At 37.4% G+C, this 25,643-nt stretch overlaps 1 protein-coding gene across 6 annotated transcripts; it reads left to right on the forward strand.

Annotated features, from left to right (window-relative positions):
• The first annotated feature begins 1,831 nt into the window (after nt 1-1,831).
• Nucleotides 1,832-24,980, forward strand: LOC6524546 (ELAV-like protein 2). Of its 6 annotated transcripts, none has more exons than XM_039370072.2 (8): nt 1,832-2,407; nt 3,103-4,178; nt 18,960-20,092; nt 20,356-20,400; nt 20,489-20,746; nt 20,822-21,065; nt 21,608-21,652; nt 22,546-24,980. In XM_039370072.2, exons 3-8 carry the CDS (start codon nt 19,894-19,896, stop codon nt 22,868-22,870), a joined length of 1,116 nt encoding a protein of 371 aa, XP_039226006.1. In that variant the 5' UTR covers nt 1,832-2,407; nt 3,103-4,178; nt 18,960-19,893; the 3' UTR covers nt 22,871-24,980. The 6 variants fall into 6 exon arrangements, with proteins under 6 accessions (XP_039226006.1, XP_039226009.1, XP_039226007.1 ...); XM_039370075.2 differs by having other exon boundaries at nt 18,960-20,083; XM_039370073.2 differs by having other exon boundaries at nt 1,832-2,196.
• Nucleotides 24,981-25,643: the final 663 nt, after the last annotated feature.

Raw genomic sequence — 25,643 nt, forward strand, 5'->3', positions numbered from 1 at the left:
CCCAATCTCCGGGTGAGTGTACGTGGCAAAAGTGCGGACCATCTGCCGGCCGGCCGGTGCTTCGTACTTCGTGCCTCGTGCTTTTGGGGCGTGTTCGGCGCCCGGTTTGACACAATTTCGAATGCCGCCGCCCAAATGCAGAAATTGCTCCATTTTCGCAGTGGCTGTGGCGACAGAGTCTACACGGCACCGGAAAATTCTCCAGCGGGACAGCGCCCCTACGAGAGCTTTTCCAGCGCGGCATAGCGCGCAGAGCTTTCCCATCGGCGGCGGCAATTGCACATCCATCGTCCTGTAAGGACATACATACGTACATACATATATATATATATATATGGCAGGACATGTATCCAGTGCTTTGGATTTGGCTTAGATAATCACCAGGATTTGTGGGGCTGCATACATAATTTCATTACTCATTTTAATTAATTGAAATTGTTGCAAAGCCCCAAATGCTAAGTGCGCTCGCTAATTGCAATTGACTTCAAAGTGAATGCAAGTGAGCTGCCTGGGTATGCAATATATTTTAATATATATTTCAATGTAATATAATATTATTTGTAATAATTTGTAAAAAGATAGCACTACTACAATATCAGTTACTCGAATATAGGATACAATTTAAATTATATTTTATATTCCCATTACATTTCTCATTAAAACACACAAAGTATCCACTTGCACAATTATTATTTTTGATTTTGTGGTTCATTTGCAGCCAACAGACATATAATTATTTGCATTTGCTCTGTGGCATATCAAATTCATGTTGAATTGCAATTTTGGGGATTTTGGGCGGCGAGGCTGTTAAAATGCAGCTCATTATAAATTCATCTGTGAATATTAATATTTGATCAGCTTCTATTTTGGCAAATTGAGTCCTCAGTTGATGTGAATCGCAGTGCAAACACACTGCATCGTCTCTTTCCAACTTTATGCACCCATCTCACTCCCTCTCTCTCTCTCTCTCTCTTTCTGTCTCTCTCCCTCTCTCTCTGTCTCTGTCTGTGCAAGGCCCGCATCCCGAGACAAAGTCTTTCAATTAATTTCAAATGGGAATGCACCGAAGCTCAATGCAAACATTTGCACAACTTCAAATCGCTTTTGCCGCTTCTACTGCTATTGCTCTGCTTTATTTCCCACCCACTGTTTTTCCAACCCACCCCCCTTCCTCCCCTGTGTCCCTAGCATTATCGTACACAGGGAGAAAATATTTTCCATAATTGTCAAGGGTATAAACATATACTAAGATGTATGTATTTATATCTGGTATTGTGCCTAAAAATGCAATTCCTTATCTAGACATCATTTTTAAGTACATATCACATTTTGACTAACTAATTGATATCATTTTCGATCTAGTTTGTCCTTATTGCAAGGATAACACATATTTTCCGAGTGTGCCGCTTCCTGTTGTTTTTGAGAGTTGCGAGCAGCTGAAATTACACAGATTACAAGGGATATAGACGACGAGCTGTTGGCACACATTCTGCCACATCGCCTTGCCACTTGCTACTTGCTACTTGCCACGCCCCCGGTTTTTCTCGTTGAGGAAAATGCATTTTGAAATTATTTGGTAAGCGCGCTTTTGGAGAGAATTTCCCGCTAGCCTGGAGAGTTGAAGCCGCACGGGATGGGGGGAAAATCGGTGCGGAAAAGCTGTGCCGAAAAAGCTCTGCTCGTGTTCAAATTGTAGGTGCTGCTGCTGCTGCTGCGTTTTTCGTGAAAAGTCTCCTCGAAACAGGATGCGTTGGCGTCTCTGCCGGCGTCGCAGTGGCTGCGGAAAAGCGCCACTCTCTCTCTCATTTTCCTGGAAAAATTCAGTACGAGTCAAGCAGTCTTCGGCGCATCCAGCAAACGCGGTTCTTTTTTAAGCGCGTTTTCGTATTATTCTACTCATATGATTTATCATTTGCGTCGCTATATGATTTCTCCTTGTTTCCGTAGTATGACAAGCCACTACTACTAAAAATAAAAAACCAAAAAAAAAACCAACAAACAACCAAATAAAAAATAAACAACAACCAATATTAGGCACACGTTTCGAGATCGGCGAAGAAACAGCAGCAGCAGAAGGCGGAGGAGCTCCAAAAACACACATCCTTGCTGGCCTAAAAATCGTGAGACAGCGGATATATTCCTGGGGAATATACCGGCAAACAAGGACCGCCGCTGTCCTTCCTTTTCACTCAGTCAGTACGTCCCCGAAAAAACGAAACTTTTTTATATCTTTTTGTATATGTGTGTGAGTGTATGAGTGATCGCAAGTACATGAAAGCCAGAAATCTCCGATTTCGAAACTCCTTCTAAGACCATTGATAAGCTCAAGCCGAGGCAGAGAGATTTGCAGCTCAAGATAGACCCCTAAAATGGTATAGCGAAAAGTATGTTCAGTGTCGATCAAAAAGTGAGTAGAATCATTTTCTTAGAAAGCTAAAAAAGTACTCACAAACTTGAGAAGCTACAAAAGTAATCACAATCTTCACCATCTTAAAATGCTAAAAAAGTACTCACTGTATAAAAATATCGGTTATAGTAATATTTATAAAATTATTTATATTTATAGTAATATTTATAAAATTATTTATAGTAAATATCTTACAGAGAATCGTGTAAAAAATATTTAAAAAAATAAAAATGAATCTGCTCGGTTGAATATAATTAGAAACCATTTTAAAATGACCCCTTTACTTTTAATGCAACTATTTAAGATGTAAAATAATTTAAAAAAAAAGGTTATCTGGTAGCACTTATAGTATTGGCTTTTCTTGTAGATATTTACCCTTTTCCTTAATTTTGTCAATAAAATTTACCTTTTCTTTTACTGCTTAAAAAGGAGTACATGAAAACTTGCAAGAATCTGATCATATTTGGTTTCTCGTATCGTAAAAGAAGCGATGTAGTAAAATATGGCTGCGGTTCAATTAAATAAAATGTAAAAAAAATATGCCCTTATAGTGTACCCATTTTGTATGTACGTGTGGAATGGGTGTGGCAGCGACCTAATTACCAGTAACCAACTTTCAGATACTTAAAAAATTAGGTACCCCGATGTGGCTTAATACGATTTTAATACTTTATGCACTTCCATTTTCGTTACAGCCAATTCAAAGCGTTTTAACACAAAAGTCTGCTGGCAGCAATCAACTTTAAGCCAAACTTATCTCAAATCTTGAACGAAATCGTTAATAGAAAAGAAATTGCATTCAACTATTATCAGGATTTTCCACTGTTTCATTTTGTGTTGTTGACTGATGCTGAGATCAAAGATAAAAGACCAAATTCGATAAGGCAAAGCAATTCTCCCACACAACAGAGTATATAATAATAATAAAAATAATAATAACAATAATAAAAAAGAAGAAAGAAATTAATTATGATTAAAACATACATTTGATTTCAATAAGTGTGCGCTAGATAGAATCATATATATAAACGGATAACATTTGATTACCTTCGTCGGTGAGTGTCTAGCCAATCAATCTATAGCCTATAGGAACCATATATATACCACAAGGTTTTATACTGAATTTATTAAATTTTGGGTAAGGGCGCAGTGCGCATCGAATGGCCCCATCAAGAAAAAAAGCATCAACACCAAAACTCAATATGAACTAATAAAAAATAACATAAGCAAGTGTTTTTTTGTCGCATATAAATAAATTTACATATTTACACATACGTGACGAAAAGTTAATGCAAAAGTAATATTAAAATAAAGACTTGAATTTCTCAAAGAAATAAATATTTATACAAGAACAAGCGAAGAATAAGAACAACAACAAGAAAAACGGACTTCCAACGATTTCAAAATACGACGAAAAATACGAAATATGAAATATTTTTAGAGCAAAAAGTATGTGGTTATGACTATGACTAAATCTACGCAAATCGGTTAACAATATATTTGCCAAATCTAACGTATGTATTGAATCAAAAACCAAAAAAAAAAACAATAAAACGGATAAAAAACCGCATACTTAATGACAAATTGAACGTCGAGCTACCAAGAATTTATACGGAAAATAAAAGGCATCACAAGAAATTGCGGAGCAGGAAAAGTGCAAAAGCGGATTTATTGGAAAAGCTGAAGGGGAAAATCGAGATCAACGGAGATCAGCTGTAAAGTGATATTTTATAAAAACAGAAAATATCAGTTAAGGACAACGACTTATAAGGTAAGCTTCGTTTAAAATAATTGTATATATACTAAATATAAATATTCATATTCAGAATATGCCAAAAATATGGATTTAGATTCATAAATCGAAGTATTGCATACTTTTTGACAGCTTTGTTGGGGATTTCGAGTTGCTATTCATGCCCACGTAGGCCTCTGTAAAAGCTAATTGACAATGTAATCAGGGATATTATTTAATTTTCGCTTGCAACAATAGAACCAAAATAATTAAAATGGCAAAAATGTAGAAATTTGCGAAATTCGCAATAGAAATTTCCACATTTCGCGGCCGTTCGCCAATCGCTGTTTGCACTTGAGCTCTTCGACAAGCAATTTGTGCATTAATTGTGTTCGTTGTTTCATTGATGATGATTGCCCCCCACCTCCCACCACCCATCTCCCCACTCAATCAATCATTGCTCCCCCCCACACCGCCCATCCCCCCTCCCTTGTCCATCGCTCGTTGCCATGATTGCATTCACACAGACACAAATACACTCGCACACACTCGATATCCTGACAGGGACACAATCACATAATGGCCGTGCAGCCATTTTTCCCGCTCCGCGTGAGCTCGCGAATTTCATGGCAATTTTATCGATTTTTAAATTGGCACAAATTAATCGGGAAAATCGCATTTGTGCAGTCGCGATTGGCAGTTACGTTGGAAAATTGCATACACTATATTAGCTAGTATAATAATTCCCAATTGAAGGGAAACTGGAATCAGTGTATTCTTTTTGTGTAAATAAAACATAGGAAGAAGTATATACTTTTTATCGGTATTAAGAATTTTATTTATATATTTTAGGGAAAAGATTCCATACAAATTAACATAAGAGTTTTATATCATAATTTCAACACTAGAGCATTATATTTGATTACAATACAAGTCGATGTAACTGGGTTAGAGGTGTTGGGGATTTTATAACAACGAACAAGTAAGTGTGGTGATTACTCGCTTCCCTTTCCAGCTTGAAAATCAATTATTTAAATGCAACTTTTGCTGAAAGTTCAGAGTTCGATGTCAAAGGACATTGCAGGGATAGATCGGTAAGGGGTAAATTGCATTTGGTATTTGCGATGACATTAAATGAAAATAAATTGGGTATTCTGTTGGGTTGGCGTTGCTGGATTATATCACAAATGGCAACTGACAATGCATATATTGCAGTATCCATATTTTATACGTGTATATATAATTGAAAATGCAGCCTCCATGCGCTCATCACCTCTTCCATTCACTCCCCATTCTCCATCTCGCTCTGTCTGTCTATCTATGTTTATCATCCATCGCAAGGCATATATAGCATTTATTATATGTATGGCATATAGAACATGTAAATGCTGGCAGAACTGAACTTTGGACGAGTGCCTGCACTTTTCTTGCCCATCCATCCACCCCAAAAACCAGATGGAACTGGCCAGGCAGCCACCACCACCACTACCGCCACCACCAGTGGCTTGGAACCACCAACCCAGCACCACTGCCCCACCAGTATTGTCCATGTATACCAGCATCTGCATCCCCGCCACCCATCGGATATCTCTCAGCTGACTGACTCCTGCAGACGAAATGGGCTTTAAGATAAGTTTTCCAGATTGGTGAAGAGCCTACACAGTAACTCAATTCAAGCATAGATAGCTTACAATTTATTAAGAAACATTGCTGATAGAGAATTGTATCTAAATGTATTAAATGTACCTACAAATTGCTAAGAATTTTCTCTAAGATCGTTGCTATAGTTTTCACTTGATTTCCATTGTATTACTTTGCATTATCAAAGGTTTTTCTTCGGTTTTCAGCTGCAACTGCGTTTGGAGTTCTATGTACACACATCTGCAGTCGTAGAGATTTTCTTTCTTGTCAGAAATTGAATGCCGCTTTCCACTTTGTTGCTTCCATAGTGAAAATAGAGAGAAATGCCATTCGACGCTCACATTTCTTGGGAAAAGTCTTGAGATGAGATGAGTTTTCCTTTTTCGTTTTCCTTTTCCTTTTTCCCATCTGGTGCGCCCTATTCTCTGGCCATTTTTCTTTTGCGGATTCTGTAAATTAAAACGCGTTGCCACGCCCACGCACCCAACGCCCACCGCCCACTAGCACTGCACTAAAGTGAAATTCTATTAGAACTTTTGCGTCGAACAAAACGCGTCGACGTCCAAGAAAATTAAGGCTTTCAGCGAAAGAAATTCAATTTCCAAAGAGTTATTTTCCCGTCTTCTCTGTCATCCCAGAATCCCCCGTTTGCTCTTTGTATTTCTCCTTAATATTCCTTTGTTTCCCCTTTTTTTTTCAGCATTTTTTCTTGACTTGATGTTTTCCTGTTTGTAATTTTTCTTGAGCTCTTTTTAGGGCTTATTGTTGAGTTCCTTTGTCAATTAAATGTGTGTGCAATTCCCAAGCCAAATTGCATTCCCATCATGAAGAGAAAGGCCTTTCGAAGCCATTTTCATTAATCTCTCTTTGTGTGCAACGTTAATTGGGAAATTTTACTGAATGATTGCCTAATTTTCAATGCAATGGCTTCAACGAGCGGTGAATCGTAATTAAGTTGGTTGGATAATTTGATGGATGGGCACAACAACGGGTCGTATGAGCAATGTCCGCCTAGCGTATTCAATTTCACGGCCCATTTGGGCAGGTGAAAAGTTAAGGGAAATTAAAGGAAAACGGCTTGATGTGTGGGCAAAATGGCTATGGCCATTTCGGATATTGCATTTTGGCAAATTGGAGGCTTCCCTTTGAAGTTTCGAGCCGGAAACGGCAATCAGCAATCGCCAGTGGAAGCAAAATCAATATGACGCATGCGCTGCGTTTTTCCCGCTTTTCCGCAACCACTTTTGCCATATCCCCACTAGCCCCACACGCCCTGTGGGGAAAAAAGCAGCCTGAAATTGCCAGGAAAAGTCGGAGAAAAGCGAAATGCAGCCAGGGCAAAATGGCACAGATTACACACAGCTGGCAGGGAAATGCAGGCGGGCAAAAACTTTCCGGAAAATGATTAATTCTCGCGCACATATTGCATTGGCCAGGGACTGAAATGAATTTCCGCCACATGGTCATATGGAAAAGTAATTACCAGTAGGTATAGTTTAAGGTTAACTTAAGATATGTGCTGAAAATCGCTTTAAAAACGAAGAAGAATCAATAGAAAATAAAGTAACATAGATCAAATAAATAAATATTAAGAAGAACTCGTTTCATCAGCATAAAATTAAGGATTCAAGTTACAAAGCCTAAAATGACAAACATAAAGAAGTTTACAAATTGGACAGGACCCAACTTTTTGAGACACAAAAGCTGTTGAAAAACTCAAGTACTTGAGTGTTGTTTCACCTATCCAAAGGCATTATCCGCAAAACAGAAAATACATAACTAATCCAACGTTGACATCAAACAGAGGGGATTTCCGCATCACAGAAAAGCGAAGTCTGCAAATGAAATTGAGCATTGGTTGGCAGTTTGGCCCGCCCTAAAAAGTATGCAAGGGAATAAAAGTTGATTTGCCAGCCGCTTTTGCTTTTCTTTAATTAATGCAATTGAAGTGCACTTTGGAAAAGCGTGGTTTCCACCCTCGAACCATCGTCACCATCATCACAGCAACCACCGCAAAAAAAAAAAAAACCAAAACACCGCTGTCCAGTTACTACACAGCAAAAAAAATATGTACATTTCCCATTATCAATGGTGTGTTTCTTATTTAGTTGAATGATAACTAAAATAGCTAAGAAAATCTCAATAGTTCGTTAACACTAAAAATCGAGCAGAATGTGCGCTGATTTCTCGCTGTGCAGCTGGCGGCTAGCTAAAAAACAGAGTGCAGTGAACCACCACCAGAATGCCGAAAAAGTTGCTAAAATCCAACCGACCACATGGATATCCATAAACAAATACTTCATTTGCCGCTAAGCTTCGGCCAGCGGCCAGCGGCAATTCGCTACACATGGAAAAATATCAAGTTAATCACATAAATTACACATTAATATATTATATATTAATATATAAATAAATATATATTTTTAAATTTAATTTGATGTAAAGCAGAGTCGATCGCTTTTAGAGTGAAAAGTGGCTGGCCTTTTCAATTTTCAGGTAGCGCATTTTCTTGGCCGCCGCAGCCGCTGCATTTTCGTGATGCCTTTCGGGAGCATCAAATATTCACAAACTGACAAACAACAAAAACAGCCAGCGGACTGACTACACAATGGATGTAAAAATTCAAAAATTCAAAAATTCAAGCACCACTCCAGAGGGCTTCGCGTACGATAATTGAAATGGACAGCATCCGGTTGCAGTGCAAAAAAAGGGGTAGTATTTTCCAGGGGCGGGGTATTTTTTGGGGGCTTTTGACATCAGACGATGTGTACACACATACATATGTACATATATACTGGCGGCACCAGTTTTTTGTTACCTAGGCAAATGGCTAGAAAAAAAAAAAACCAAAGAAAAACAATACGTACCGCATATACATATACATGTATGTATATAAGAAGCAGTAGGTATGTATAGCAACACTTATTTAGACAGAGGCACTTTTCCCGAACAGATGAAGTGCTAAACAATTAATTAGAAAAGTTTTTTTTATTTTTGCTTTCTTTGTGCGCCGTCCTTTGCTCTCGTTTACTTGCTGTGTAAAAAGCAATTTTAAAGTTGGCAAGCATCAACAGAAAAACAAAAGCCACCACCACCCAAAATCATTTATTTGCTTTGGGTGGCGGTTGAAGGAACTTCCGTGTCTATTTATTTCTTTTTTTTTTCACCAGACTAGAGGGTGGTTGAGAATACTCGAATTTAACGTTTACTTTAAGTAATCTCCTGCGAAATATTGCTGCAACAGCAGTTTTATTCCCGTGACATAAAAAAAACAGCAATAAATGCTTTTAGGGAGATCAAGTTTCATAGCGGAAACGCATTTTATTTATTTTGTGCACAGCTGCAGATGAGAAATTCAAATTAGTTAATGCAGCTGGAGCAACAAATCTAAGAAATTATCTAAGCATAGTGTATTATTAAGAAGTGTGTTATTAAGTAGTAGTATTTTCTTATTAAGTAGTAGTAGTTTTTTATTAAGTAGTAGTAGCTTTTTATTAAGTAGTAGTACTTTTTTATTTAAGTATCAAGTATAAGTACTAAGTACTCTTACTTCATTTGATGCTTTTGCAGTTGATTTTCCTTACCTAAAAGTGCTTAAATCTTCGCTTCTTGCATCATCAAATATAAAATTCTGCACATATTTTTGAATGAATTGTGAACAATTTTATCATATACAGCAGCAGGATATCTACTTTAGGCAACTTCCTTGAAGTGTAATGCCACCCGCAATTTTTGCAGGGTGACTCGTTATCAGACTCAATTATGCAAATTAAGCTTTAATTTCTCTTGCTTTTGTTGCATTAATGTCAGGCATCCTCTTTATCATTCACATTCCCATTTCCATTCCCATGCCGTCCGTCTCTTTCTAATTCGCATCTTACCTCTCATTCAAATCTCCCTTTGCTGTTAATGTCTGCCGCCTGGACGACAGTTAAATTCGTTTCGTTTCTTTTCAGCTGATTTTGCTGTTTCCCATTTTTGTGGTTATTTTTTTTTCTTTTCTTGTTTCGCGAGTTACATAGATATGCCATTTGTTATGGTATGTGAGCACCTACACAAGCAACAACAACACAAGCAACAACAACACAAACAAGAACAGCACAAACAAGAACAACAACACGTACATACACAAAAAAACATATCTGTTGCAATTTATGGCAAAAAACAAGGAAAATGGCAAGGGGGAAAAACATCAAAAACCATTTTATGTGCTAACGGAATAACAAAGCCAAAGCAAAAGCCGGTCGTTATGCTACACACACACACTCGCACACACACTCGCAGAGAGTCACACAAGAATACACACACACACGCACATCAAATGCAATGGAGCAGCTTTTTTCTCACTTTTTGCTTCATTTTCTGGTCCTTTCTGCCGCAAATTCAATTTCCGCGCTTTGTGCGCAGGACTATGCCACCCACACAACCACCCACTTGGCCACCCACTTTGCCGCTACATACACATACACTCGCAGTCACACATACATGCGCAGTAGAGAGCGCCATCTCTCTCTCTGTCTCTCTCTTTGAGAGAGGGACGCATTTCCTGGTGCTAGAAGAAATGCTGAGTTCATAGATTGCGCAATCTAGGAAAATCAAAACAACGCCCCACAAATACACACAAACGGCCAGTCACACATACAATGGAAGAGAGAGCGCGAGAATAACGGTTGCAAAAAGCGAGCTAATAAGTATGGGGAGTATTTGGAAGAGAGAAAAGCACACGGTGCTCTAGATGCAGTGAAAAATATTTGGCTTTCTTAAAATCCATTCCATTTAATAGATAGTAAATTTATGAATTTAAATATATTGTTAAATAAATTTGAAAAGGGTTCAGGGTGTGCTTAAATTTCAATGTAGCTTCAAAAATATTTTCTAGCGAATTTAGACTTAAACTAAGTGCGCACTTTTTCGCCAAGTGTACGCTTAGGTGGTGCAGGATGCAGGACCACTTGGCCACCGGCCGGCAATTGTTCTGCGTGTATATATAGCATTGTGTCAGAGTTCAATATCCTTGGCAGACACGCGCGGGTTAGAGAGGGATAGGCAGCGAGGACGTGAGATGCAGTGCGAGAGAGATGCACGAGTGTGTGTGTGGGAGAGAAGGAGAGAAGGAGAGAGAGAGGGAGAAAGAGAGAGCCAGCATGCAGGTGGTGCCCGTACGTGTGCTAATGTGTTGGTGGTGGTGGGCTGCTGCGCTTTTCCTGCTCCTTCTATCGCTTTATGGTCAGGTGACGAAACGCACCACATACATATATGTATGTATGGCTGCAAAAACGATTTGAGATCGGATAGGTGAATGATATATACCAAATGTGGTCAGCAATATCAAATAACAAATAATAAACCAATCAATTTAGAAATGTTCTTAGTACTAGAATTATTATTAAGTTATCTCGGTTTTAGCAGCAAACTGCATTTATTGCATGGAAATACGCATTAAAACAGCTGCAAACACAGCACCAGCAAGATAATTATTCAAAAATTCAATTATTATTTCATCATCTACATATCCAATTTCCATCGACTGCACACCGTTTCTGGTTGGAGAATTTTCCACGTTTAAACTCGTTAGCTGCATTAATTAACCCCAGACTGGCCGTTTGTCCAATTATGAGACTGGCGGCGTTCGTAACGTCTCATTTGCCGGCCACCCTTATCGTCGGGATATGGTTGAAAAGGATATAAAGGATATAGGATATGGGGTATGGTAAATAGGCTGCCAACTAATTACAAGGCCTGGCCAAATTAAAAATTTATAATAATACAACTGCATCAACGCAGCTTATAATCATTACAAGTAGCTTACGCGTTTTTACTACTCGACAAAACTTATATCAAATTAAAAGAGAGCGGATATACCAACTGTGTATATATCATATTTACAAATCGGAAACTACTTTACCTGGCTGCAAGCAACATCGAAATTGCAAACCAATTAAAATAAAATCTCAATTGCGATTGAGTGCCTGGGTGCAATGAACCCAACATACAATGCGGTTCATTTGTTGCGAGTTCGGGGTGCAAATTAATTTGATGGCATTCGAAAATGCAACGCCCACCGGCAACCCTAACGCCCATTTCTTATATTCCACATAATCGGGAAAACCCACACAAAAGGGACTAATGAGTGTTGCAACTCGAGGAATCAAAACATCAAAATAGTAATGGTGTGTGTCTCAGGGATATTTTATTTTGTTTAAACTATGTGTTAAATATTTGAAATTCTCTATTGATTTTTATTGCATTTATATAATTATTATATTTAAATCAAAAACTCAAACAAAACTGCAAGTTTCCTGGGAACACATTAACATGTAACTAATTTGTATATACATTTGAAATACCTTGAAAATATTTATTTATTTGCTGTATATTTTTTTAATTCCCTTTTCCTTGCTAATTATAAAATTCTACATCTCCCCTTAAGCCCGAATTCTTGTATATTCATGTCCCCCGGGGCGCGGAAAACGTTTTTCCCCGGCTTGGAGAATCAAACCCACCCTTTTTCTGATTCTGGCACACCAGGATTACACAACGATTTTCCCAATATCTCGTTGCGTGTGTGTGTGTGCCAAAACAGAAACTGATTTTCCAAATGCCCGATTGTGCGAAATTCTAGACGGATATACCTAGGCGAAATCACATTGATGTCAATAAGTCGCAAGCGTCATAAATTGCAGCGGACTGATGCAAAGTTCAAGATCCTGGCGAACAGCAGCTGCAAGGATAATGCCGCTGCTCGATCGCATTGGTGGTGGTGCAAAGCTGTGGTGGTTGTATTGGACCTCCCCCTTTTCCCGTTTTCCCTTTACGAAAGTGTTGCATAACTTGGGTAACAGGGAAATGCAAATCGATTGGTTCTGGTCCTGTTTCGGTTTTTTGTTACTTTCCTATTGTTCCATCGAACGGGTTAGCTTTACTTTTGTACTTTTCAAACGGGTTCTTCAGGTTTGGCTAGCTGTCCAAAAGTTTTCCAACATTTTGACACATCCTTGTCCACTTTCGGTTTGGAAAATGTTTTACGAAAATTAAGACATATGGCCACATTTTCATAACAAAGGGTTGACCTGCGTTGCAGTTCAACTTTAGTTACGGGCAGGAAAAACACTGAAAATACATATATGGCATTCCATATTCTGTCAATTATTTAAAAAGTTGCGCCAAAGGACTTGTGCCAAAAATTCTATATTTACTCGAGGATTTTTATCATAGCTTGGCTTAACATATATATGAACGATTGACAGTTTTTAACAGCTAATTACTAACGCTAACGATCGCTTTCACTCTTTGGCGAATTTGGGAAAAAAAATATTTTTTTCATTTTTTGCACTTTTTGTAAGCGGTGACATAATCAAAAATTGCAAAAAATATGAAAAAAAAGAATTTTTTTTTAAAAACACAGATTGGAAATTTAATTACGAACTCAATGAGGTATGACATTCAATATTTGGACCACTATTTCGAATGCTGTAATCAAAATACTGATAATAATTTACGCAAAAAAACAGAAAAACTATTTTCGCCAAAATTTCAATATTTACGATTGGTATTTTCCGTATAACTTGGCTGAAAATGGTCAGAGAGCGAAAAGAATTACAGTTTTTTACTCCTAATTACCAATACTAACCAACCAAATCACTTTTTAACCGACTGTGTTAAAATAATTTTTGGCCATTTTTTCGCATTTTTTGTAAGGGTACCATCATCAAAATTTGCAAAAAAAATTGGAAAGACATAGAATTTTTTTTTGAAAACACAGTTCGATTGGAAATTTAATTACGAACTCAACGAGGTATGACATTCCATATTTGCACAACTATTTTTAAAGTTTTGGCCAAAAAACCGATTTTTTTATGATTAAAATGCCTAAAATTCTATCTTTGCACTATTTCTCCACTGTTGTGGCCCACATAATAATAGTTAAGGCTGAAAATGGGGAAAATGCTGTTGCAAAAACTCACTTTTAAAAAGGTAAAAAAATAATTAAATCTGAGCCACGCCCCAACGCCCAGTCATAATTTTCCCAACTCAACGCAGTAACCGTTTATCTGGCTTGCGAAAAAATAAAAATAACGAACGAAAAAGTAAAGCAACATCATCATCAACTCCCATCAAATTAAACGAATTGGGTCAAAGGATAAACAGAATTATCTTCAAGAGCCTATGCAAAAAAAAAAAAAAAAAAAAAATAGAATGAAAAGAAGCGCCATGCAAGGAAATTCAAAGAAAATAAGGAATCAGGCAAAAAAGTACACAGTGTCCTTAAAAAAGAGCGAAGCAAACGGTTGCCACTCGAGCGAAAGGAGAACCCCGCAGCAGCTCAAGCACCCAACCACCCACTAGCCACCCACTCACCACCCAAAATACACCCACCCTTTGCGAGAAGAAACCGCCCCCCTTCCCACACACGAGAATTTCCCTTACTGTTGTCAAGCGAAATGTTGAAATTTCATTATTTATAACACGGAAGCTGTCTGTGTGAGAGGAATTTTCATGTGTGCTGGTGCAAGAGAGCGATGCTGTGTGTATGCGTGTGCAAAGGACTCTCTGCCGTTGTGTGTGTGTGTCTGTGTGTGTGAGCAGCAAGTGTATGTCTGATTAATATTCCTCGGCTGCAAGGTGCTCCCTCAACTTTTTTCCACTCCACCTCAACCCCCGAAAAAGTTTGCTCTCACCTTCCTCTTCCTCTTTCTCTTTCCCTTCATCTCTCGTCCTTCTTCCCCGCTGCATCTCTCTGAATTAAAAAGGAAAAAAAAGAAAAGCACAGCAGGGGGAGAAAAACTTTTTCGCCTGTCTGAGTTGGATTTTCCGGAATTTATTTATCAAACTATTTGAAAAATGATTTCCATGGATTTTCAAACGGGTCGTTGTGCTTCAAAGAGCTTTAATACCAAATAAAACAGTATTTTTAACTTATTTAACTTATTAAAAAATATATTATTTTAGCTATATATGTTAAAACTATAAAGATAACTCGCATTCGATGTAACGTTTATCTAAAGCTAATCTGTAGAATATACCAAGCCAAGCATATTAACATACATAGTATATGTGACCATTAAATCCCTTGATTTCTTCATGTTTTCCCCGATGTTCAGACAAAAACATTGGTCGAGTTTTTTTTTTGTTTTTGTGGGGGGAGAGTCCTGTTCCATTATCTCAGCCTGATATAATTTGCATCATTCACATTGAGTCAAGTTTTTGTACCCCCGCCAAATGTACACTTAAAACTTTTTCTAGATATTTAATACATATGTAATACATATTGCAATTTAAGATCTTAATTTTTTAAACAAGGAACTAATACTTAGTATGATTAGATATGTGAAAAGGATGCGTTAAAAAGGAATGTGATGTAATATAACACATCAAAATAATATAATCTGTCAAAATTCCCAATCTGAAATAAAGATATACAAAATTATTAATAATAATATATTCAAAAATGGCACGCTTTCTTCTTGTGCAAGGATTCTGCTGCCCCACCTCACTTGCTTGCCGTACCCCCATTTTTGGCTGCCGGTGTGCGTGTCCTGTGCTCTCTTGCCGCTCTCCCAAAAAGGGTGTGTACCGGCAGGACCTTTGAGGGAGACAGCGATAGCCAGAGAGATAGAAAGAGAGAGAGAGAGAGAGAGCGGGACTGGTGCAAGGATATTCGTTGGTGGTGGTGGTGCCTTTCGCTCTCTTTCATTCCGCCGGATCGCTGCGTCTCTGTTGCACCCATCGCTGCTTTGGGGGCCGGCGACAAGGATGCAAGGATACGGCTAGCTAGGATATATGTACATAAATATATATGTATGGATATAGATGTTTCGGTCTGAAAGGCAAGTCCTGACGCCGTATTCCTCTATTCGATTCAGTCGTACGTGTTCGTCCGTTGCTTTCGTTCGGTTTGATTCCATTCGGTTGTGTTTCTCGTTCGAGAACATTCATTTATAATTTTTTACTCCTCTGCACCGGTTTTTGTGTTGTATATATACTTCTATATATGTATGTTCAGTTACGAATTTGTTGTGTTCTCGGTTTTTTACCTAAAACAAATAAAAAACTAGAATACTAGAAAACCTAGAAAACTAGAAACCAAACCAAGCAATAAAACCGTGCAATTCCCGGGACTCGACATCGATCATCGTGCAATATATAATTCTGTATTATAGAACACTTGGCAAAAGTCGCCGCTGGGCACTAAAAGAGTTGCAATTGTTATCTCACAGACCCTAGTCAAATTCCGATTCCGAATCCCATTTTCTTTCGCATTTTTTTCGAGTGTGTGCTACGAGTGTCTGTCTATAAACTACTACGCCGGATGCCCAATCTGCGATATATATATATATGATATATATACTATATAGCCAGGAAATCGTTGGACAAAGGAGTGTGCAGACCAAAAAGAGAGCAAGCGAGTGAGAGAGCGAGTCGACGCGAAAGAACTTATTTTTTTTTGTGCAATCAATATACATCTATTATATAGTCAGTCGGTCTCAATTCCCCGTTCCCCTCCAAAAAAATAGAACACACTGTATGACAGTGTAACTTCTCAACCGCACCTCGCTCCCCAAAAACTGTTTTCGATTTCGTCTCGCCAGCGAAGCACGTAAGTGGTTATGCCCATGATCTAATCAACTTTATTTAGCCATCAATGTATTTATTCTTAGCCAAATGTGCCTGCCAAAATAAATCGATAAGTTGGGGGCGCCATTGAAAATTTCCATGACATCTATTCTTTGTTTTCCTTGCGTCCTAAACAACCGAAATAATAATAGCTAAATTAAATGCTTCTATAATACCTATAATTGTATTTAACATTTTATTTTTAATATTGTCAAACAGAAGGGCTATAAACTTGCATGTATAAAAACCCTATTGCAGCTCACAAGTTCAATGTGACTACCCTAAATAGATTAATATTTCTGAAATGTTTAGTTTAAATATTTAAAAAATGGCTTGCAATTCGTTTGATCTTGAACAATAATAAGGCACTTGAGTAATTGAAGCAGAAGCTTAGCAATACTTTAAGCTTCCAAGCAATTCTGCCTTCCGCATTGCGTGTCCTGTGCATATCGCCTTTAAGGACTCTCGCATTCTGCCATTCTTCCATTCTTCCATTCTTTTCAGGGACTTGAGGAGTCATATGTGTATCCTGACCCTCCTCAAGGCCCTCGACGAATGTCAGCCGACACACATTCGCAAATGAGGTCACAGATATCGGCGCAAAAGTGTCAATTACACATTTTTTCGCTTCTCCTTCGCCGGCTTCTTTTCCGTGGGCTGTGCGGCGGGGGGGTGGTTGGTTGTGGGCGAGGGGGGGGGGGGCTGTTATGGGGGTCGTGTGCATTATCCTGTGTCACGCCATGCTGCACAATTAACGGATGTCCCCGGCTTGAATCCTGCATCCTTGCGGACGAGAAGCAGCCTCCCCCACTGCACTTCCTTTTGTTCGCCATGCCTTTTGTGCAATTTTCTTTTTATCTCGGTCCTCAACTTCTACGCACACTGCGCGAAAAAGATGCCAAAAGTTGCTTACAGGAATTGTTATTGCGATCTTCAAATGCAACAATCTACATAAGTTTAAGTCATGCTGCTCTTGTTGATTATTGAATTCCGTTTATTCGGCGTTTCAAAAGCTTTTCGCTCAGTGCATTTGCATTCTCACCCAGCATTGCACCTTTTAATCGGGTTCAACGAACGCAGTAACAGCTGTTGGGAGCCAAACCCCATTAGATATGCCGCGATCCCTGCACAGAGCGAAAAAAGGCAAACAAACGGGTGTGGGCAATGTGGTGCAAAGACGCAGGCGGAAAAGTGAAAAACCGAAACCGAAACCCGGCCCCGGTTCAATGACCCCGGCCCAAACAGGACATTATGGCAGGACATGCGGCCCGTTTGTTTGTTTTTCGCGTCAGGTTTTTACCCTATTTTCAATGCAGTCCCTTCACGAACTCACACACACATACACTGACGCTCACTCACTCACACTAATGCCGGAGGCGGCCAGGATCTAGGAAGTCCTTCTTTACGCCCTTTCAACCCCTAACGAAATTCCTATTGGATACAAAAGTATACAAATCAGAAGGATATTTGACTATTCTAATACGAACTGGGAAATGCACTTTGTCTCGGTTTTTTTTTTTAATAAAACAAAATAAGTTGCTCTTCAAGTGAATAAATCATATGGTAAAATTCTTTTTAACAATAGTAATAATCTCTCTATAATTTAAATATATTTACAAAAATGTTAGGGCATTTGAGAAATATTTCTAAAAATTAAAAACTACGCTCCTCAGTTTATGTGACACATTTTTATCTCAACGAATCGGCCTTCTTTCTGTATTACCAATTTAATTTCCGCAAAGTTCATGCTATCAATGTTATTACATTTTCCCCCCTTTTTTTCTAATAAACAGAAGTTACCATTTGACACGTATTTTTTTTGAATGCCACTTGGTAACCATTTGCCCATTGTTCGCAGTCGAATGTGAATGTTGTGAAAGTGCGCTATGGAGGGAGCATTTAAATGTTCATTATGCAGGGTAAGCGTACTTCGATTCATATCATATATCAGGACATTACACATGGGATTTCATATCACATGCAACCTACAGCGATTTAATTAAATTCCAAGCCATTAGGCGAGCATTTTGTGCTGCTGACAAAAAAGTGGGAGAGCATAAAAAAAATCCATTGGAGTCGCATTGTTGTTTGATAAACAGATTTCGGCTTTGACTTACCCTTGTCTGTGGAAATTCGGGGTGGGAGTGGATGGTGTTCACTGTAGTGGCAAAGGTGGTGGTGATGGCCATGGTGATGATGATGGTGGTGGTGGTATTGGTGACAGTAGTCACTCGATGTCCTTGGCAAGCCGTGTGTGAAACACGCTTATCGGGCACTTTTCATCGTGATAGCAACCATATTGCCAAATTGCATAGTCCGTGAAGAGAATTTTCTAAACTTAAAAGTGCTAAAGCACTAGTGTTATCAACCCTGAAAGATATTATCAAAGTGAGCTGCTAAATTGGAGCATTGTGTGTGCGCAGTCCACCGAAAGTAATTTACGATAAAGATGGGTTATTCCCATCTTTAATTTAACTGAATTTGTGTTACATAGAAACTAGTTAAGGGTTCTTAGCCTTTCAAAACTATATTTTACTAACATTGTTTTTTAAATCTTCTTTGCAGATTGAGTGAAAACGAGCGAGCAATCGAACAGCCATCATTTATCAGAGAAAAGAAACGGATCACCGAAAAAGAGGGATTTTTTAACCGCAGGGGGAACAGCAAACAGACGAGGCAAAAAGAAATAGGAAGGAAAAGTCAACAAAAAACCAAACACCACCAAATAAAACCAACTACTATTAATTTAAAGCAAACATTAACGAATAATCATATTCAAGCGGTATATACATATATATACAGAGGATAAAAGATAACACAACTAACTAAATATATACATATATATATATGGTATATGAATGTATATTTGAAAACCAAAGCTAAGTTCCAGTCAAAGATAAAACCAAAAACCAGCGCAAATTTAGTAAAAGTATAATAAAACGGAAAAAAACCAAATTATTGCTATCTTTTTGCATTTTTGCAATTTTATATAAAACCAAAAACAAAGAAAACGAAAAACAAAACCAAAAGACCTACAACTAAAGATCATAATAATCTTTAACATTCGGAGAAGCAAAAATAGGAAGTAAACACATTTAGCAAAATTTACTCTTTTATCTAAACGAAAACAAAAGAATACCATCAAAATAAACAAATACAAAAACACAAATCAAAGTAAGACATAATTCAAGTCAGACATAAATAAATTTTAAACGTTTTAGACAGAGAACGCTCTAAACATAACTTATAAAGCAAATACATTTTTTTCGCGATCGTAGTTGATCTAAAACCCCCCAAAAAAGCCGAAATAAAATCTGCGAAAAAAAAGTAACTTTACGCGGGACTTGTGCAAAGCGCTAAAAATCCCCCCTCCAAAACAAACGAATAAGGAGCAGCTCTAACTTGTAAGCGAAAACCAACCAAGCAGTGAGATTAGCTACTAACCAAACAAAAAAAAAAAGAAGGACTAAATCAGGACAGGATCAGAACCACAATCACAATGACCAACGCCATGGACATAGTGAAGAACGGCAGTGCCAACGGATCCGTGGATGGCAGCAATGATGAGTCGCGCACCAATTTGATTGTCAACTATCTGCCGCAAACCATGACGCAGGAGGAGATGCGATCGCTCTTCTCCAGCATCGGTGAGCTCGAGAGTTGCAAACTGGTGCGTGATAAAGTCTCAGGTAATTTGGGTAAATATTAACCAATGCTTCTACGAATACTTCCCTATTTTCCCCATCCTCAATATATTTTCTTACCAGCAAGTGCTGGCTGTAAACGTTGAATCAGCTGAAGCTGCAACATCTTGATAGCAACGCTAACAGCCAGCTCTTAAAAGAGTAAATCTGATATTTCGTTTAATTTAATTCTTTTCAAAATCGTTAGCTCTTTCCCATTGTTCATTGCTCCTCCTACGTTAGTTATCTAAACTAATTTATTTATACATTCATTTCAGTCTTGCCAGCATCGTTGACCGCTCTCAACCCGGCACTGCAGCAAGGTAAGTAGTGCAAAATAAATCGCGAAAACCATTATCATAATTGTTATAATTATTATTAATAATATTATTATCATGTGATTATTATTAGGTCAGAGTCTGGGCTATGGCTTTGTTAATTACGTCAGGGCCGAGGATGCTGAGAAGGCTGTGAACACCCTGAACGGTCTGCGTTTGCAGAATAAGGTTATTAAAGTATCATACGCCCGTCCAAGCTCAGAATCTATTAAGGGTGCTAATTTATATGTATCGGGTCTTCCGAAAAATCTATCACAACCAGACTTGGAGGGGATGTTTGCATCGTTCGGCAAAATAATTACATCTCGTATACTCTGTGATAATATTTCTGGTGAGTCCGTCCCCTTCTACCACCACCTAATCTCCATCTATTTCTATCCCAATAATTATTTATAATTTTACGCAGGTCTATCGAAGGGCGTCGGCTTTATACGCTTCGATCAGCGCAACGAAGCCGAGCGGGCCATCCAGGAGCTGAATGGCAAGACCCCAAAGGGATATGCCGAGCCGATCACCGTCAAGTTCGCCAATAATCCGAGCAATAGTGCCAAGGCCCAGATTGCCCCGCCCCTAACCGCCTACTTGACTCCCCAGGCGGCAGCGGCCACTCGTCGTTTGGCCGGAGCTCTGCCCTCCGCCGGTCGCATTAGGTTCGTATTAAAACCCCAGATAATCAAAAAAAAAAAAACTCATTTATCTCTGTTGGGGAAAATCGTATCCCTAGACTTGGTATTCATTCAGCTGCAGGCGAAAATAATGCACAATTCAAATTCAAAAATTTTAAACAAACGACTTCGTTATTTATGTGAAACTTAAGATGGGCTTGAATTTAACATTTTTGGAAAGCAAGCCTCTAAAGAAGTTGACATTTTTATTACGTAAAATATTTCACTGAATAAATACTGAATACTAAGGCCACAGTAATGATCTTGGTAAATGCAATCACCGCATATCAACGAGCACTTTTTTTTTAGCAACTAAGCTGTATGAATTGGAACCAAAAATATTTGTTATTATCCTTAAGTATAAACTTCTAAGTTTAACTGGAAACGCGTTATTTATTTGTGTTCGTATATACATATATTTTAGCATTTCGTTGACTAACTAATTTGTATTTATTATCCAAACCATTTTGTTATTTCTCCTTTTTCTTTCTTTGTCTTTTCAAAATACATTTTATCATCATTTTTAGCATTGGAAAGAGTCCCATGTTAGCGATTAACAAGGGCCTACGAAGGTGAATTTATTGATCTTGTTCATTTTATCTGTGCGAGCTGTTTCACTTTGTTTCATTATTTATTTTGCTGAAAATATACATAGAAATATATTCACAAAATATATATAAATGTCTAGCTATAATTTGAATATCCTTATACGGTGGTTGTACATACATTTAAGTTCTGTAATAACCATCTATAATTTATTTTCATTTGCTTACACCAATTTGATTTTTTCGTTTGCATGACCGTTACCCTTGATTCCAGTATGATGTTTGTTGTTATGATTTGAATCCTTTTTTTAATATTCGGAAAACAATGGCAATAACTCAATAATGTAGCGCAGTTTTTTATATAAAAGTTAAAATACATAAATATTTGATAAAGGAAGGGGTAATATATGAAATTGAATAAAATATATATTTGTACATAGCATGAAACTCAAACAACGCGAAGTCAATTTACCAATCTTTAATCATTGTTGGACCTACAAGATAAATCAAAAACCTATAATATGAGTTTATGTGCATGCACCTTGAAAGCTCAGAGTTCAAATGAAATTGTCTTACAAGTACATGGATAAAAATTAATAAGCTACGATTCTAGTTGACGATTTATTTTAATATTAAAAACTTTAAACTGATAGACTAAAAACAGTTTTGAGCAATAGGTCTGTGCAAGTAGCTTAATTAAAGTGTAGGCACTTGTATGAGTACCCAGTTATAATGGATTTTGTAAACTAAATTAGCATGTACTTTGGAAATTCTGCGACCAAGCGATCGATTAGTTGGGTGTAAACAGGGGTCTAGAAAGTACCAAAATTCACATTGATGTCGAAACACTGCACGATTGGCACATAACTAATTTTATTTCTCTTATCTCACCACCGGCTTGAATCGCAACTGCACTTTAGGTACTCACCGCTGGCTGGCGATCTATTGGCCAACTCGATTTTGCCGGGAAACGCAATGACTGGATCCGGATGGTGCATATTCGTCTATAATCTGGCACCGGAAACCGAGGAGAATGTGCTGTGGCAGCTGTTCGGTCCATTCGGAGCCGTACAGTCGGTGAAGGTGATCCGGGATCTGCAGACCAGCAAGTGCAAGGGATTCGGATTCGTGACCATGACCAACTACGATGAGGCCGTGGTGGCCATTCAGTCGCTGAACGGATATACCCTCGGCAATCGGGTGCTGCAGGTCAGCTTTAAGACTAACAAGACCAAAACCACTTAGGCGAACCAGCCAATCTGGACTAGACCTTTCCAATACTCCACGATCTGTTTGATTTAACAACACCTAGACTATAGATTCATCTGATCTGATCTGATAAGATATATGATATGATATGATATGATATGATATGATATATGACAAAGACAGTGTAGTCGAAATTGCGAAATTTAGCGCGAGTTTATGATATGCCTATCATTTGATTTGTACGCTAAACGAAATTATTATGATTGTAATTCTAATGAAATCTTAGTGAAAATTGATTTATTTCCCTCTCTATAATTTAATTTTATTAACTAATCCAAGAAACGAAAAAAATACAAAAAAATATCAAAAAAGAAAAAAAAAACAAACAAACAAATAAAGCTTGAATGAGGCATCCAAAAAACACAACACAGAAACTAAGGAGAAGTTTAGAAAAAAAGTGAGGTGAGCCAGACAACTGTCTATAAATTGACAAATGGGAAAGAAATATGAGAAGGTAATAGGGTCAAAAGATAAAAAACAAAAAACGAAAAATAAAAAATAGAAAACCGGAAAAATATGAATGAAAATGATCTAAGTCGCAATATATAGTAACTATTTTTTTTTTGAAACTTATGTATATGTAATTCAATTCGATTATATTCAATTAAACAAAGTATTTAAACAAGCTAACCAAATGATTTAATGTCTATTGATTTAGGAATTACCAACATAACTCTCTCAGCTTACCTAAGTACTTATTATAATGGATACGCATAAATATATTGTATTGTATTGTATTGTATTTTGTGTTCGTTTTGCAAAACCTAACTTACATTACATTACATTAATTCTAGTGCTATTCAGCTCTTATATTTAATTCGATTCGCCTTGATTTACACTCGAAGACGAAACGGAAATCAAAGATAAAGCCGCGATATATCCTCCAAACGTAACAACAACAACAAAAGTCCCCAAAGCACCCAAAACACACTCACTTGTAACCATTATTATATATATTATATATGTAACCAGATTTAAATATCTTTTTTTCGTCGTCTAAGATTCGTATTCGTATTCGTCAAGTGCAAACCAAAGTAAATGAAACCAAGCAAACTTATTATATTATATTACATTATATATTATTACGCCTACTTATTATTCCATTTTTATAATTATTATAACTTATTGAATGCAACCAAGCGAAACCAAACAAAAGGCAAACAAAAAAACATAACTACAACTAAAAATATATATTTATTATTAAATAAATGTGTGACTTATTCCAAAAACTATGCAAAAAAAAAAAATGAAAAAACACAAAAAACTAAAACACAAAATTTGTTTTCTTTTTTCCCCCCAAATATCTACACACACACACACGCACACCTAAACTAGAGCTGGCAAGACTTCGATCGATCTTAAGTTAGAATCGATTGGATTTCTTGGAGGCCACAGTAAAAGTTCGTTTATTCTATACCATCTTCTTACAATAATAAGAATAGTCTTGATCGTTTCGATGACACCATGAATTTACTAGCGATGGCTTGCCAGCTCTTATCTGTACCCACCTGAAAATTGGCAATACAGCAGGCAGAACGCTTTCGCAGTTGAAGTGATCAGTAAATAATTGGATCGGAATTGGATTGGAGATAAATAGTAATTTGGCCAGCTAAAACCGCAACTTCAGCCGTGTAAATCGATCCACACCACAAATACACAACAACAGCACTCGCATTTATACAAATATATATTTAAAATACAGATTAAGTTTCAAAGCTCTCTAACGTATAACTAAGTTTTTAACTAAGTTTTACGCCTATATAAATAAATATATAATATCAAATACGAACTATATGTACGCGCAACTATATTAATTCAATTAAAGATTGTTTATTCGATTTTTCACTTCAATAATCTAGTTTTCAAATCCGAGATCATTTAGTAGAGTCTACCAACAATCAATGTGTGTGTCTGTAGTTTAACTTATGACATTCTTAGGAAGCATACAATTTTTTTTTTGTGTATTTAGGGCTGAAAGGTCAGGCCACATCTACATGGCAATGGGCCATAAGGCGGAAAACCCTAAAAAATAATAAATACAAGAAAAAAGAAAAAAACAAATCTTAAGCTAGAAAAACGAAGAAAATCCAAAAGAAAAGAACTCAAGCAAAGAAGAAGTTGCGAAAGCAAATTGAAAACACCAAATTTTTAAGTATATAACATAAATGATGTAAAATTTTTTAAACAAAGATTTATAGTAAAATTTATTAAGGTATTAAGTATGTATAACGATATATACAAAGTACACAAGGATAAGAAAATCAAGAGAAACCACTGCGGAAACGCGAAATTCAATGGAATATGAGCAAATTGAAATGTGAAATACATTAAAAAAATACCTAAAATTACCTAGAAACGCGACATCAGCAAGAGACCGGAAGTCATCGATGGACAACTGCTTGCAAGCAGTGCGGTCCATATCCGGGCTAGACAATGCAAGCAGTTTTACCATTGGGACCGAGAACAGAGATTAAAAATGAACAGGTCTCCGATTGCTGATTCGTTTCCCACTTCCCGGCGACTAGTTAAACTACTCAATACTCAATATGACATATGGAATAATCAAGTAATCAAGTAATATCCGCAAAATAACCGCCGCAACGCTGCTGCGCAGGCGCGTGTGTCATTCACAAAAGCAATATGGAGATGTGGCACGAGTTGGCTGTTTTGGCCCACGCTGACTTACTATATATATATATATACATATATATATATAGTATACGGAAGGCGACTATATGACGCAGTTGTA

The sequence above is a fragment of the Drosophila yakuba genome, chromosome X, assembly GCF_016746365.2.
Source record: "Drosophila yakuba strain Tai18E2 chromosome X, Prin_Dyak_Tai18E2_2.1, whole genome shotgun sequence".
Lineage (NCBI taxonomy): Eukaryota > Metazoa > Arthropoda > Insecta > Diptera > Drosophilidae > Drosophila > Drosophila yakuba.

What these genes read in the sequence shown, in the direction of transcription:
- LOC6524546 (XM_039370072.2), top strand. Translation starts at nt 19,894, where the DNA reads ATGACCAACGCCATGGACATAGTGAAGAACGGCAGTGCCAACGGATCC. An exon ending in TAAAGTCTCAGGTAATTTGG is followed by an intron (nt 20,093 to 20,355) that starts GTAAATATTAAC and finishes CATTCATTTCAG; the next exon opens with TCTTGCCAGCATCGTTGACC. An exon ending in ATTAACAAGGGCCTACGAAG is followed by an intron (nt 21,653 to 22,545) that starts GTGAATTTATTG and finishes ACTGCACTTTAG; the next exon opens with GTACTCACCGCTGGCTGGCG.